This window comes from Podarcis filfolensis (assembly GCF_964270895.1).
Source record: "Podarcis filfolensis genome assembly, chromosome: 5".
Taxonomy (NCBI): Eukaryota; Metazoa; Chordata; class Lepidosauria; order Squamata; family Lacertidae; genus Podarcis; species Podarcis filfolensis.
Window position 1 is genome coordinate 38,520,293 of NC_139608.1, and position 16,816 is coordinate 38,537,108.

Sequence of the window (16,816 nt, forward strand, 5' to 3'; positions counted from 1 at the left end):
AGCCGCTTCTGGCAAACCAGAGCAACGTACAGTAATGCCGTTTACCTTCCCGCCGGAGTGGTACCTATTTATCTACTTGCACTTTGATGTGCTTTCGAACTGCTAGGTTGGCAGGAGCAGGGACTGAGCAACGGGAGCTCACCCCGTCGCAGGGATTCGAACCACCGACCTTCCGATCGGCAAGCCCTAGGCTCTGTGGTTTAACCCACAGTGCCACCCGCGTGTAGAGGTACACCAAGCTAAATAAAACAAAGTTGTTGGGGAGTTATGATGAACAAAAAATAGTGAGGCTGCTTTTTGATACTGTTTTCTGCTCAGTTAACACCAACTGACAACTTCACATTTATCCCCAGAACAAAAAGGAGAATCCTGGTAAAGTTATTCCCCGGTTGGAAGCTGGAGCTGTCAGTAGCAACCTCAGTAGTGGCTGGTGTCTTTTGGGACCAGTAAACCATAAGGCAGGAGGCCAAGAGCAGGTGAACACAGAGCCAGTGCCTACCAATGAATTGTCCCCATCTTCTTCCCTGATGCAAGTGCCAAACTCTTGACTGATTAGGGCAGGCTGAGGTTGGTGGGGGCAGTGCCACATTCATCCTTCTGGGCCAATACCAACTCTATACCCACTTTTTCTTTCCCCTTTTTTTTTGTGGTGGTGGTGAATTGTAGCATTTCTTAAGACTGTTTTTGCATCCTTTGAACTGGACCCAAAGCTTCTGGAGTAGTTCAGATTGCTTTGCGCCACTGAAGTGCTCCAACACACCTGCTTCATTTTTTAAAATTTTGGTAGTTTCTTTTAATAAGCAGCAGTAACATAGAAAATCATTCATTGGGTTAGATGCAGGGAGAGACCCATGGAAGCCGGATGGAGAAAGTATTACTTTCCTTCCTCTTCTGAGGGTCAAGGGACACTCCTTAATGGGATGGACTGTGGTTGAGGGGAAAATATGAATGAATCAATTTATTTCGGTCACTGACCAGAGTACAACACATATAACAGCAGAGAGCATACAAACAAAAATAGATTAAAATTAAGGTCTATGAGCTAATACATAATAAATAATTCAGATATAAAACAGCTAAAGTATGTAAGCTAAAACCTTAAGCACTAATTTAAAACATATTAAGACATTGGCCGTTAGATTCATTCAAAGCTTGTATCCTTAATTTTACAGTAGAAGCACAGAATTTAGCCACTTTTAAGGTAATCTCTGGTTCCCTGTCCTCTATTAAGTATTTTAAGTACTAATCATCAGTTCTGCTTGGGGTTTACTGCATGATTGGCGTGATAAATATAATGTGTATAGCATTGTAGTAATGACAGTGTAGCAGGGCATGCGTAGCAGTTTCAACTTCCTTCAAACCACACAGGCATGTTCGCTGTGAATATGGTTTGCCTTCAAATCTGCCCTGCAGTAATGCTGATGGGAAGATATTAAATCTGGCAAGGGTAAGAGCTCTTCTAAATTTGTGTATTTCTGTTTTGGAAAAATACCTTGCTGGAGTAAACCCCCTCCCATTATCTTTAATGTCTAGATACTTTGTCATTTCACTCATGTGGCATTGCAGCTCAACACCCCATATTCGTTGCTTACTTGTGGATGTGGCTCTCTCATATCAGAGCCTGCAGTGTGAACCCTAGACTTCTCAGTTTCTTTTGCAGCGAGGACTTCCATTTTGTTTGACATGTTTGACAATTAAAATCAAGGGTGCCAGACTTACCGGGAAGAAAATTAATTTTAGCCAGTAATGGAGCTTCAGAATCCATATCCAGGACCAAACTGGGATTTGTCCACGGGGAAAAGATAGTTAGAAAACTGGGCTAACAAATATTCAAAGCCTTTGACAGAATAGTAGTAATAACAATAGTTCTAACCCATAATGGACAGACTAGAAGTCCTCCTGTGTTACGTGCATAGGTTCAGATGAAGTAGATATTTAGTGCACACAATACAAAGACCATGAAAAGGTAATTTGGAAAAAAATTGGTCACTGTTTATTATATTGGAGTAATCTGTTCCAAGATTCTTCTGTAATTGTTAGTAAAACTACAATAAATTTCCAATACAAACAATTTAGAGAAGAACTATACAAACGGGTATTTATGTAGCCCTAAGTATTTACAAGTCCCACCTTTAAGTCCACCTCATCTCTGCAGAGCTCTTGTAATTGAGAGGGTGAGTTAAGACAGCAGTTGAAACACATTTACAAGTGTGTTGGTAAGTAATGGTTATTAACCATAGACAAAACAGGGTTAAAAGAGACTATGTAATTGACATGGTTAGGGACAGTGGATATGCTAGAAACAAGAACAGCATGGACTCATAACAATGTATTTGAGGTCAGAAGGAAACAAGGTTCATAAGTCAGCAATGTTAATATTCCTGTTTGGTATGCAGAAGGTGGATGCATTCCTCATCTTGTTCCAATAACAGAAAGGATTACCATTTACGAGCATTTTAATGAACACATTGGGATAATTAATTTGGACAAGACCACCTGCCAGCATACTTGCACCATTCAAGATTAATTGAACTAATAAGAGTAGCAGCTAGTGATGGACAGGACAATATCAAAAAGGCAAGATAAAGCTGGCTGATGCAGCCAGAGAATACTGTCACAAGTTGTTCTAAATGACATCTCCCAAGACAACAAACAGGCACCTTAACACCCGATGTATTAGTAATGCCAGGCAAAAACTTCAAGTATCAAGGTAGCGAAGCACATGAGCTCTATTAAGACTAGAGCATCTTTGTGACTAACTCCTTTAACCTTATCCACATTTTCCTGTCTATGGTTGGCAGCCCTTTAGGGCAGAGAGATTTTGCAGCAATAGAGCACCTGACATGTATGCTACTACTAAAGCTGCGGGCATGAAAATTACAAGTAATATTTAAACCTAAGGACATTTGTACTTATTAGGGAACCAAGAAAAGAAAATTATGACTAAAAGTGGGACACTAAACCACAAATTTTCCACTGCATTGCTGTTCCAATATTATTATCACTCAAGTATCAATATTTAGTCCAGGGTTCAACAACCCTATAAAAATAGCAGATGTTCTGTACAACAGACACTCGCTGTTTTTTCGTATGGGTTTTCACAATTGTACAGAATTCCGAAGTGTGTTCTATAATCTGTGTTTAAGAGAACAATTATTGTTTGCCAATGAATAGATTGGATAGGGTCACAATAGAAAAGTTGATTACTACTTCTAGAAGTTGGATAATTTTTCTCCTTGCTCAGTGTAAAGCTGCTGCACCCTTTGGGCAAGGAAGTTTCCTTTGTCAGAGGGTGAATTTAAAGAGTCCAAAGAGATAACAGTACTTTATGTAGACCTATTGAATCAACTGTGGTTGACATCAAGTTGCTGTACAAATGTGTTGCATGGCTTCTGGACTCTACTGGTAGAAATAAATAGCCAAAAATGCTAAAATCCAGACACTTATCTTCTACCCCTGCCCACCCAAGATAAGATACAGAGGAGCTACAGGCATTCTGTCAATAAGAAATATAGGAGACCACATATCTGGAGAGATCTTTTTTAAAAAAAATAAAAAAATAAATATTAATTTACACCCAACCAATCTTACATCATGGAACCAGAAGCCATATAATATTTGTTAAAGCCAGTCTACAATCTATCGTGTGATGGTAAGTTGTTCCATTCTCAGGTGTTTGCCAGGTGTAGAGAAAAGAACAAACAAAGTGCTTCACCTCATCAACTCAGACAAGGAGATAGACTGTGGAAACCCAACTCAAGTTTCTGTCCAATTTCAGTAAAAAAGATTGGCTGAATTCTGTACTTTTTCTTTCACTGTCAAGTAAGGTTTCATTTACAGGAACTCCCATTTCAATGTGCAGCATAACAACAGATCTTCCAAGTTGATTTATTAAATGCTTATTTTTGAACTTGTTATGCTTTTGTATAAATAACCACCAAAGTGGTGGCAGGAGAGGCTTGGGCAATAAGTGTATTGACAGGAGAAATGAGGAATGTCTACTGAATTCTGGAGGGCTTTTGTACACACCTACTGCACAGTCATGAGGTGGTGGTTCTTTCAATGAAAGCAGGAGACTTCCGAATCCTGTACCATCAATTGGATTCTGCAAAGTTTTCTGCGCACGTTACAGGTCACAGTATCAGCCCCAATCTCAACTCCACATGCTCTGAATCTATTTACTTGAATTACACCTTAGGTATGGGTAAGGAACAGCAACTGCTTGGGGAAATGTAAGGTTTTCAAGATGCTGCAATGTTTCACTTAAGGGTGAAACATGTTCACTCTTACTGCAGAAGGAAAAACCCTCAATGTCTGATCTGCCCAGAATGCTGGGCAAGCAGCAGGATTAGCACACTTTCAAGCTTCACTATAGGAAAATATTTAGTGGAAGACAGACCAAACAGAAAGCACCCATTTTCAAATGCTTTTGTGGAAAGGACTCCACTGCACATGTGATTTTGAGGAGTTTATTAAAGGAAAAGTGAAGCATCAGTTTTAAATTGTACAAAAGGAAAAAACCTCAAATTGTAAATGTACAATTTACAGAATTACTAGCAAAACCAATCAAGGAGACACATTTTTAAAAACCTATTGACCGCAAACTGAACTGGAAACCCATTGGAGGTAACTTACTTGTAAACGGCTTTTCTTTTACAGAATTCTATAAGGATCAATTAAAATTCAATTTTCCATATGAAGGGCTGTGGAACACAAGGTTTGTCTCTGATGGATTTAAACCACCAGCAGCTATGCCACTCTGCCCACTACACCGATGTGCTACTGCACCATTTGTGTCCACTGTTTTGCGAGAACTTGTACTTTGTCCTGAAGCACCAACTCAGTGACTTTAGCAACTTTTCAATTCCTAAACAACTGCCTTGCTTGAATTATTAGATGTTTTTGGCAACCAAAATTTGAGTACTGTACAATTTTAGGAGGGGAAATCCCAACTAAATGATTTGATTTAAATGTTGTCTTTGTCTCCCAAAAGGCAAGTAAGCATTGGATGCACCTTGATTCAATAAAAGGACCTTTATGGGAGGTAGGTCAGAGTTATTTTGCAACTGCTATCAAAAAACACCTCTGAAGCAGGTATATTAGAACTGGGTCAATTTAGATCTGCTTTAAAGCACACTAACATTTAAACTCCAAAAAGAAGACTAGTTTGGCCTCATTTTTACAAATGGTCTTATTAACAGGAGCTGTGCTCACCTCCGAGGAACAAAATCAGTCCTTTAACTACATTAGCAGCTACCAGTAAGAATCATACTATCAAAGCAGAGTGAAAGTCCAGATCATTGAAGACACTGAAAATATCTTAGAACAAATAATTAGCTGATTGTTTTTTGGATTGTTCTGCTTTTTAGAAAATCATTTAATAATTACTCTTAATAATGCACAGTTAACACTGAGAATGTAGCTGTATTCCATTGTAAGCTTAAGAACGTCACCATCTAAGCACAAGTTTCTATGCAGCACATACAGTAAATCTAACTGGCAAAATTAATTTACAAAAATAGCACAAAAGGGTATTTACGGCATGGAAAGTTAGACACTTCTCTATGGTACAGTTAAAATTGCTTTGAAAATGCAAGTGTGACTTCTGTCTCCCTCCTCCCACCACCCCACCCGGTGATTTGCATTCCTCAGGAAAGTTGCTGCTTTTGTACCTCAGATCTGACAGGCCATGAGATAGGTAGTAGAAACAGCAAATAGATTACTTTAGAACCACTGGTTTGTTTTTCTGAGAATATTTTATTTGCTGGTATAAGTTGCTAAAAATGCACAGAACAAGTACCAATAGAAAATGTGCTGTTTGTGTGTTCCCCTAGTGCTATATAAAATGAATGTTACACAGCGTCTGTTGGAAAAGTGGCTTATGGACATCTCTTATTTTATGCCCTCTTATAAATAAAAAATAAATCTTCTCAGAAGTATAAAATCTGGGGATTTTTTCTTTTCAGAATCTGACTTTTTGGCAGAGATGCATACACCTGACTTCTAGCCTCTTTTGCAAGAGTGTTCCACTTTCAATGGTCAGAGAGGATCTAGAAGTGTACCATACTGCTAGTCACATCCAGTGCGTTTAACAACACTTCTCCAGCCAGGATGGCCTGCTGATAGCATCACTGCTGGTCAATGGCTGACAGGCATAAATTTAATAAAATGGCTAGCTTCTAAAACATAAAAAGGCAAATGTTAAAACATTTTGAAGTTGTACAGCAGAAAAATAAAGTTAAAAAGTTTTGTTTTCATTCAATGTTTTCTGAAAATGTGTAGAACAGTGTTTATTTTTTAACTGTTTTAATTTAAAAGCTTCTCCCCATCCAGGAAAAAAAACCTGCATTAGGACTGTCAAGGACAGGGAAACAAATGATTTGTAGGTCAGCCTTTCTGAGGTGACTGGCCAATATTCCTTGTTTCATTAAGAAGCTCCTCTTCTCTCTCATTACAAAAAGGAAATGACCTTAATAATTTGGTTAAAAATCAAACCAAATCACATCAAAAATGTGGTTTTCATATAAGCTATCACAGTATATAGGCCTTGAGCTCTAAAGAACAGAGTTCCACATTTGTATAGTGTCTTCACCAGACTTCAGAACATTGGCATTCCAAATCCCTGGGAAAGATAATTGAGAACAAAAGTTACGCACAGAAGAATCCTTTGCAGCTCCAAGTGGCAAACAATACCTTGTGAAATCTTACCGAATCATCTTCAATGATAGCTGCGGAGTCAAAGAAATCTGGCCTCAATTCAGCTCTTTCTCGTCTGTTTCTTGAAGGGGGCTGGAAAAAAAATACTTTGTCATTGTCAGAGGCAGCAGGAGCAGCCAAGACAGCAAGCGTTAGGAAGGACTTTCTGTCTATTCCTAGCACTAACAGCAACTAATGTGAATTAAGAGCAATCTGAACAGTGAGTGGTGTAAATGGCAACTTTTGTTGCCAATTCAGGAGCAACACTTAACCAACAAGAAGAGATCCCTGAATATAGAAGTGAGAGATAGCTCAGGATAGGAGACCAGGGGGGCAGGGAGCCCAACCTACTATAGAAAAAACAACAACCAAGCAATAAAATTAAGAAAAAAGACAGAGCATACTAACAAAGCACAAATACAGAGAGAGAGAAAAACAGATTGTGAACCCCCAAGGCAAGTTTGGACATGCAAGCCCTCTGAACGATCTCATCTCAAAACCGTGGCAGCCAACTCAGAGGAGGTGTCCTAGAGCTCAAACGAGCTCTATATTTTTAATTTCTATTACAGTACTCCTATGTGACTAACAACAGCAGCAAATTCTTGTACCCCAGTCACTGGGCGGCTTTCAACAAAGTATAAAGGAACACACCAAAAATTAAAACCTTCCTAAAACATGCTTGTCTTCAGATGTCTTTGAAAAGCCACTAAGTGAGTATTTACTGACCAGATCAATGACCATGGTGTCTTCAAATTCTTCATTCATGTCCTCTAACTGGCCTCGTGAAGACATCATTACATCTTCAAAGATGGGCTCAGCATCATCCTCCATTAGACCCCGCCTTGTTGGGAGAAAAAAGGAATATGAATATGTTGGTAATGAGATCAAACATATAATTGCTGGTCTTCCTGGGTAGATACAGACTGAAGCATAGGATACTGTTGGCATCTGTCTGTATCAAGAGACAATGGGGTGCAGCTCTGGGGCTGAAGTGAAACCACTGTGTTAGCAGAAATGAAGTTACCTCCCTGGGGTGCAAGCCTAGGCAGAGTCTTAAGGAGCTCATCAGCTGCCCCAATGACAATACTACCTACTCTGCCTCACTGATGTGGTCCAAAGGAAAGAAGGGAAATACGTTTGGCACTAGTTTGGCTACAGGAGTTGCCAGAAGGAGGAATATAAGGCATCATCCAACTGTTTTTGGGACTCCGCTCTGGATTTCTGTAGGGCTTACCCCTTAGCCTTTTCTTCTCCCAAGGATATCCCTCAAGCAGCAGAGATTTAGGAACAGTCTTCCTTCTCGTACATGGGCTACCTTCACATCTTTGACAAGCCCCACCTGCCCCTCACTTCCCTCTACAGCATGTGGAGAAACTGCCTTCTTGACCACTGGACCCACTATTGGTCTTGTCCACTCAATCTGCTGGAGCCTATCTTTGCATGCAGGGGAGTCCCTAACTCACCAAGGGTTTGAGACCCATAGTTTACCCTCACCTGGTTTAGCTGGCCAGTCAAAGCTGTTCCTGACACAGCCTGACAGCTTCTAGGAGTCACAGGTGAGAGCTGAGTGCAGGGTGGGGACCAAAGATGGACAAACTACCCCAGAAGGAGCACAATTGATGCATAAGTGCAAATGCCTCATCTCAATTTTAAAATAATAAAAAAAGAAAAGCTTTTTACCGCTGAGATGCAGATATTTGCTAAAGCACTTGCTCAACACAATTGGCCTACTGTACCCCTGTGGTTGGGCAGGGGTACCTTTACCTTTACCCTTTTACCCCTGTGGTTAAGCCTTTAGGTATGCTCTTGATACTTTTAATGTACTTTAATTCTGTTCAGCAGAAAACAGAAGCTTGCACACCATTTCAGCTCTATAATTTAGGTACTCCAGCACCAATCACATGCAAACAACCCAAGATAAGCCAACCCATGATATGAACTAGGGCCTGCAACAAGTTCCATTAATGCAACTTTTAACCATCAGAAGAGACTACCATCACTGTTGCACAAGTACACTGTACACCTGTAGTGCTCAACGGTGTTTACCAATCCAAATGTCAGTTACTACGCATACTGTGGCAAGCCTTATTCCACATCATAGCTTTGTTTGTGTGTGCTGTATATCTTTCTAGAGTTGCTGGAAGCCAAGTGGCTACTAATACAACTAACCAAATTTCGTTTACAGATCACTGAATTATTAGTGTATATCTAACTTAATTCAGCACTGGGATCTGAATACTTACACTGCATGCCTTACACCACTTCGTCCTTTCATGTAGCTCATTCCCGTCCTGTCCTTTCGACTTAAGTCTTCTAATTTCTGTTGGCCCAGCCAAGATATCTGCATCTGAGGACTGGAGAATATGGTCATTCAGTCACAGGATGGATGCCCGACATATTTTGATGTTACCTTGAACCAGTTACCATCTCTTAGACTAATCTACCTCACTAGGTTCTTGTGTGGATAAAAAGGGCAAGGGGAAGAAAACAATGTATCCCACTCCTAGCTCCTGGGAGGAATGAAATGATAAAAACGTAATAGTAAAGTAGAATACCCCCCCCTCATTTTTTTTACACTGGCTCCACTCTTCCAGGGTGCAGCACTTAAAGCACAATATTTTGTGCCTCAGAAAAATACAATACTTTACCCTGGTTGTTTTTGCCATGTGGAATGTGATTGCATTATCTATCACAAGTTCTGTTTTTGTCTGGAAATCTTTTGTTTTGTCTTTTAGAAGAAAGGGACAGTTGTGCTGCCAGTCATAACTTGGTGATAATTTTAAACAAACAATAAAGAATACTTGGGAAGCTCTGCACTAAACTCCCCCTTGCCAAATTCCTTTGTTTCATTTCAAAAACACAAAGAATAGGAAGACTGCATTTGTATTAGTTTTATGAAAGTGAGTTTTTAAATTAAGCTTTAGAATTTTCATTCCAGCAGCATTTTAAATAGGAATTTCTTTTTACAATGGAAGCATTTCATTGGTACATACTTGTGCAAAAAATCCTGCTCAGATCCAGGTTCTGACTCGTGTTCCTGAATTTGCTCCCCAATTTGCCGAGTGTTCTCTCTCAGCACCGTTGATGTGAGTTGTGGAGTCTGTAGAGCACCTGGAGTTTGGATGCTGTCATTTCTATTCAGCCAGGAGCCTTCAATATTCTCATCTAACAAAAGATAATAAACTATTACACACCACAAAGGTTTAGTGCTATTGCCCATTTTTAACTTGTGCAGATAATATACCATTTATTTTAAACAGTTTATAAAAATTTAGTTTTCTGTCACATTGAACAAATGAAGATTAATAAATCTAGCATTTTTCTTCAGGTTGAGCTCTAATGTATTACTTCTGTGCCATTAAAAAGACACCAGCTCTACAACAGAAATGTTTATTGCATAATCTATTTTCTTCACAGACATATTGTAGGCATTAGGATTTCAGCATTATAGGGGATTTTTTTCATATGGTGTTTACATCATGGTTCCTCCCACCTCTACAACTATATAAATCTCTTGGTTAATTTGAGACATGAACCAAAGGACTTATCTCCTTTGACTGATAGAGTGTTTATGTTTTTTATGTTTTTTGTTTCTTAAACTTACTGTGCTAGATTCTAATTATGTTACTTTGTTGTGTTCTTTGTTTATAACCTTTTCATAATAAACCGGTTTTGAAAAGCTGCATAGACGTTGCAAAATAACAAAATAATAATTGAGGAACCCCAATCTCCTACCCAACTGATTGTGAAACCTTAAGCAAGATGCTCTGCAGGATATATTTTTTTTGAATATTTCATACCAATCTGTTTAATATATAAATATAGCATCTGGTGATCTTGGCAAGTGAATTTTGTGTCATTCCCCCAAATCCACTAATTTGCCTGACTTCTTGATACAAGCAGTATATTGACCTTTTAGGATTACTCTAAAAAATCTGCAAAGCTTTCTACATTCTCACTGCTCTTACTTCCTCCTTCTCTCGCATGTGGAAACAAACCCATCTGATATACCTTCAGTAGAAGCATGTGTACACACATTTACTCAATTACCTCTATTGCTACACTAAGAGAAGGTCCCTACAAGATTTGGTCTAGTCAGTTTTTCAAACATCTCAAGCGGAGATGTTTGGGAAACAGGATAAACTTGCAAGCAGTCTTGCCCAGCCTAATCTCAGTCTAAACAGATTATTTCCCCATCCTGGGAATCTTACCTAAGAGAAAACAAAATTTATATGCCACAATGTTTGCTTTTATAGTTTTGTGACCTGCCAATTGCTCTCTATATCAATAAAACCTTTAAATACGAAAAGATCGGACAAACTCAATACTGCAAATATCTGAAAGACCACCTTAATCCCGGCAAGCTTTCTTGGGTGTTAAGATCAGCAGAAGGGTTCTCTCAGTAGTTCTGCTACCTGCACAAGTGCAGGGAAATAGTGGCCCAGAAGAGGGATTTCTCTGTGGCAACCCATAAATTGTGGAACTTCCCACAAACTCCCTACAGAGTTCTCACTTATGCTGAAGATACCTGTATGTCCTGGTTTTTGACAGTTACTTGGTTTTGTAGGATACATCTCTTTGATTTAATCTATCTTATTCTCTTTTTGTTTAGAACTGTATTACTTGTTTTTATAATTGAATATGTTGTTGTAACAGGCCCTGAGACCCTATGGTGAAGGGTGGGTAATAAATCTTATAAACAAAGAAAGAAAGATCTGTGTACTAGAAGCTACCTATGCACAATATGAAGTAACTTTATGAAAGTGCTTTATTCATACAATGAAAAAATAGGACTTTTAATGAGATTCAAAGCCACTAGAATCTCCAGGAAAGCTTTGACTAACTTCTGTGAAAAGGCCTGGAAGGTTTTTTATTTTTTGCTTTTTCTATTTCTGCCTAAATAATGGGTTGTTTAAATTTTGACCCTTAACTCCCTTGCTGTCAAATTATGTTCCAAAAAGAGATGCCACTCTCATATCCTGAGGTCTATTTCAACAGCATGAAGTCAAAGCAAGTTTCACTTTTCTGTCAGGTGCAAATCTGGTCCACAAAGTAACAGGCATTCTTCAAACCCCTACTTACCCTCAACTCTTTTCTTGTGAAGCGGAGGCCGGCCCTTCTTATTTCTCACTGAAGAGGCTTTGCTGCTACTGCTTCCACTATTTACGGACATCCTATCATCTTCCCCACCTGTAACTAATGAATTTCTGTAGGAAATCAGTGGAAGCCATACATCTTCCCTCCTCTCCATCATCTGTTCTGTTAGGAACTTCTCCAGGTAAGTGTGACTGGTGGCAGGAGAAGACAGCGAGAGGATAAATAAATAAAATATGAATAAAATAGCTTTTGTAATCACAGTATCACTTCTGCCTTAATTAGCCATCAGATGTTCTGCATAATACTAGGGTCATGTACATTCAGAGGGAAATTTACCCTGACTGTTTGTAAGGGAGTAAAGTTTTCCTGCCAATAGCTAAAAACTGATGTATTTGGGGGGTGGGGTTATGTGGGGTGGACACATATAGGGATTCCCATGTGCACATGTAACATATTAACAAAACTGCACACACAAACACTATGAAATAAGACTCCCTTAGCTACTTGGTTTCATTTTTTCCCCATCCACAAGAGCAGCAGAAATTTTCTGGTTGTTGCAGCTGGCAATATTTATATGCAGATTTAGAATATGCAGGCTCGGGCTGTGCAAGGTTATACAAGAGAATAATATTTATTTAAAGATCAGTATATCCTCGTCAACTGCCCAGTGTCTTCTTTCAACCAAAGCTGCTACATAAGGATTAGATTTATTCCCAATATAGTTGTAGCTTGGTTCGTGAACACCTTGCGAGTCTAATATTTTGGCTCCCAAATGCCACAAACCCGGAAGTGAGTGTTTCAGTTTGCAGGAGCTTCCTGTAGCCAATCAGAAGCCACGCCTTGGTTTCCGAACGTTTTGGAAGTCGAATGGACTTCCGGAATGGATTCCATTTGACTTCCGAGGTACCATTGTATTGCTTTTGTGAAGCCAAACTACCTTTTAATATTACTATTTACAATGTGTTCACAAATGTACTAAGCATATATACAAGGACTAAAAATCTGCAAAACCTATGTGCAAATAATTTATCATCTAAATTAGGGAGAAGAAGCCATTTTTAAAGCATTATGCATAGTCAGAATACAATTTCAGCATCCTCAAGCTAGCACACAAACAAACTAAAGGGACTTGAGCCTGAAGACCTAGCTTGTAGAAGCAGTCCAACTCACGAGATCTTGCCAGTTCTTGCTCCCCAAACCCTCACAAAGAGGACAGCCTCCTCTTCTAGAGTCAAGGTACATTATTTGTTTATTACCTGCCTACATTGCTTCAGAGTATGAGACAGGATGCTATGGGAACATGGTTTTAAGAATAGATAATCCATAGTTCCCAGAATCCAAACAGTTTGAACCCTTGTGGATTCCAAAGCCAATTACAGAAATTGCCATTACACGTAATTTCAAACAGCAGATAATTCTTAGCTTCCTGTATACAGATCAATAACATTCCTCTTTAGCTAGGCATTAAACCATTAATCAATGGCCTTTTAAAAGGGGGGGTGGGGGGCGTTATGATTTTTCTGTGACCATGTTTTTAATGTTGTACACTGCCCTGGAATCTTCAGATTAAGGGTGGTATATAAATTGAATAAACAACAACAAAATAAGCATACAATCAGCAAAACAGTACTTACACTGTCTTTTTGTCCTGCCGCAGGAGTTTAGAAGAAAATTCACTAAGTACTTCCAAGAAAGCAAGGTTAGGAGGAGGATATTCTTGGCCTTTCTGATTCTGATATTTAAAAGCGAATTCTATGCCATCTCTGTAATAAAATTCAAAGGACATAACTGATTTATTTGCAACACTATACCGCCCAATAACTAATACTCTCTGTGCAGTGAACAGCTCAACATAAAAGCCATATTTCAAAAAACAAAACAAAATAAGGAAATGGAAATAGCCACAACAAATAATTGAACCACCACCAGCAAACTTTTTAAAAAGAACTAAAGGAGCTTAAGAAATTTAAAAGCCTGGTACTAAAAGAAGTATAATGAAGGTGTCAAGTGAGCCTCTCTACAGAGGACATTCCACAACCAGGGCACCACCCCTGAAAAAGCCCTCCCTCAAGTATCCCACCCCCATCAAACTTCATTCTACAGGGGAATGTGGAAAAGGGCCTCTAAATATGACTTTAGAGTCTGGTATACATAGGAGGAGGCAATCCTTCAGGTACCCTGTGTCACGAAGCCATTTAGGATTTAAAAGGTAATGCCTAAACTTTGAATAGGACTGGGAAACATACTGGCAGCCAGTGCATATGAAAAATGAGGGACGTAACATAGGCATATTGGTCAGTTCCTGTTAATAAATCTTGCCTGGTTTTGGACCAGCTGAAGTTTCTAGACTCTTTTCAAAGACATCACCATATATAATGCACTGCTGCAATCTAAGTAGGACAACAGGGCATGAATAATTGTTATTTGGACATTTATCTGTCCATGTACTGCCACAGTTGAGCTCTTAGTCAAAGGTGATAAAAGGCACCCCAAGCCACTGAGACAATTTCTGTCACTTTAGGCACCAGAAGTCAAATGTTTACCACCCAATCTGACCGAGTCTAGAGAGGGAGATGGAATTGCTATACATCCCACATCCTTGATGAGGCAGACTAGTCAAGGATTTTAAAATATAAACCTAATACAAACAAATTTCTGTGTTTCTCTCCAACACCAGCATATTTCTCATAAGCATATATGCTGAATTCATAAATAGAAAGAACAGCAAATTGCTGTTATTATTTGACAAACTGACACGATTCCACACTAAAAATCTCTCACACAGGTTAAGTGCCTTTTAATGTATCCCTTGCCACTCACTTGTGTAACGTGGCTACAGCCTCTCTCGTCTTGATCTGGTCCAGGCCAAAAGTAAGAGCAAACCTTCGGGCCAACTCCTTAATCCCACTGACATGGGCTGATGTCCTGTCCAAGTTAGGACCTTGCTCTTGAACAAGCTCGTTAAACAGCTAACGAAAGAAAGAATTGAATGGTTAAAATTTTAAACACAAGTGTTTCAAATGGAAGTCTGCAGCATATACATGGGTGTCAGCTGCCATGTAATAAATATCACAAGTTACAATTCTTGATGCCTAAGATTCTTACCTGCTGCAAACTGAGAATGAGGGTTTTTGCACACTGAATTTTATCAATTTGCCTTGTTTTACTCAGTGTCTCCTTAATTATATCCCCATAGTCATTGTAGTACTAAAAGAAAGAGAAAAAAAACACTCTTTTAGTTGTGACATGTAACATTTAGTCTTGACTATCTTCAATTTTATGTACTCTTTCTATACAGTGGTACCTCTGGTTACTAACTGAATTTGTTCCAGAGGTCCGTTCCTAAGCTGAAACCGTTCTCATCCTGAGGCGTGATTTGCTAATGGGGTTTCCCGGTGCGCAATTTCTCTTCACATCCTGGGGCAAAGTTCACAACTAGGAGCAGCTACTTCTGGGTTGGCAGAGTTCGTAACCCAAAGTGTTCATAACCAGAGGTACCACTGTATTCTGTTCCCCTTCAGTTGACAATGCTTTATAGTGAATTTAGGGATTTGTGATGTGCTGCAGTGGGGGAGGAGAGGAAGAGGAAGCCCTAACGTGTCACTGGATGTCAATCAGAGGGCTGAATTCACACTCTTTGCCCCTTCAATGGAAGAAGCTTCCATACATAGAATAAGAACTCTGCTCATGGAAGGACTGTTTCCATGAGTGGCACTCTATTTCTATGAATGGAAGCTTCCTATAGATAGGGTTAGTCGGTTTCACATTGTTTGGGCCAAAGAGCTAGCAATCACTCCCACACACCAATATATTTCAGCTGTATTATTACTAAAAATCTTGCAGGATTCATTAAACATAAAATTATAGAGTTGGAAGGGACTCCAAGGGTCATCTAGTCCAACCCCCTGCGATGCAGGATTCAAGGATAATTAAGACTAGACAAAGTACTAACGCTGTCCAATAAGAGTATCATTCAAAACAAGGCAAAACCACATGCTGGAAGTTAATGCAGTTCACAGCACAAATCTGATATTATTATGAGAAATGAAACAATTATGGAACTATACCTTCATATAATGTTTGAAGATATCAGCTGCTGCATGCATGTCTACAATATCATAAATTATAAGTTTGCTAAAGGCAGCCAAAAGGTTTCTTCTCTTGTGTAAAGCTTCAATTTTATTAGCTTCATCCTCTTCATCTCCCTCTAGACATTAAAGCAATAAAAATATTTGTTACCTTTGAAACTGACATTGAACTCTACTTCACAAATTCAGCTGGCACTCAATACAATTCACTAAAATATGACTGGATGGTTTAAGTGGGATCACAGTCAGACAGCAATTTGGTGAAAATGAATTATGAGTATTGGTAGGAGTTTGAACTCTGGAAGCTGAGCTCTCACTGTAACCAAGCCCCAAATTTGACATTTTGACTAGTCTAGTAGTTGCATTTGCACATCATAATAAAGCATGGTTTAGTGAAATATGCATGAGAAACAGCAGGCTTTAGCTCACACACTCCCTCCACCCTGTGGCTGGGAGGAGGTCCTCAGAAGCTTTTAGTTTGAGTTTTAGATAACAGTCATGCTGTCTGACACAACAAATTGTGGTTAATGTTATCCGTGGGCAGTTTCAGATAAGCCAACTTCAAACCCTACTTACTGGAGCTGTCTTGTTTGAACTAGCTGTGGTTAGTTTGAACACAATTCTACATCTGGATGATACAATGACCTGTTGTTAAATGAAACTGAAAATAAATGCTTTCAAAGTCCTCCTCATCCATTACATGGAAAGTGGTGATGGGAAAGCATGTGAGCCCAAGGCTTCCTATAGCTTATGCACATCATGAGAAACCATAGATTATTATTACATGTGAAGGTGGCAAGAATATCAAGCAAGTTTTTTTTTTAAAGGAAGGATAGCGAACTGAAATTCTATGAAAAATTATTACAATCTCAAATTGTTTTCTTTTACTAATCATAATTTTATTTGTTTGCCACCTTTCTATAGTTAAAACTATG

The 16,816-nt window shown here is 39.1% G+C and overlaps 1 protein-coding gene across 4 annotated transcripts in view; it reads right to left on the minus strand.

The window, feature by feature from the left end:
• Positions 1 to 4,455: 4,455 nt before the first annotated feature.
• The window catches only part of STAG1 (STAG1 cohesin complex component), a 98,803-nt gene continuing 86,442 nt past the window's right edge, over positions 4,456 to 16,816 (minus strand). For all 4 annotated transcript variants that reach the window (XM_083616234.1, XM_083616233.1, XM_083616236.1 and 1 more), the window contains 10 exons: positions 15,861 to 16,000; positions 14,899 to 15,000; positions 14,614 to 14,762; positions 13,428 to 13,556; positions 11,779 to 11,984; positions 9,690 to 9,861; positions 8,940 to 9,050; positions 7,423 to 7,537; positions 6,709 to 6,789; positions 4,456 to 6,622 (listed from right to left, as the gene is read on the minus strand). In XM_083616234.1, coding sequence (XP_083472360.1) covers positions 6,599 to 6,622; positions 6,709 to 6,789; positions 7,423 to 7,537; positions 8,940 to 9,050; positions 9,690 to 9,861; positions 11,779 to 11,984; positions 13,428 to 13,556; positions 14,614 to 14,762; positions 14,899 to 15,000; positions 15,861 to 16,000 — 1,229 coding nt within the window. In that variant the 3' untranslated portion in view covers positions 4,456 to 6,598. The remainder of the gene's footprint in view (positions 6,623 to 6,708; positions 6,790 to 7,422; positions 7,538 to 8,939; positions 9,051 to 9,689; positions 9,862 to 11,778; positions 11,985 to 13,427; positions 13,557 to 14,613; positions 14,763 to 14,898; positions 15,001 to 15,860; positions 16,001 to 16,816) is intronic.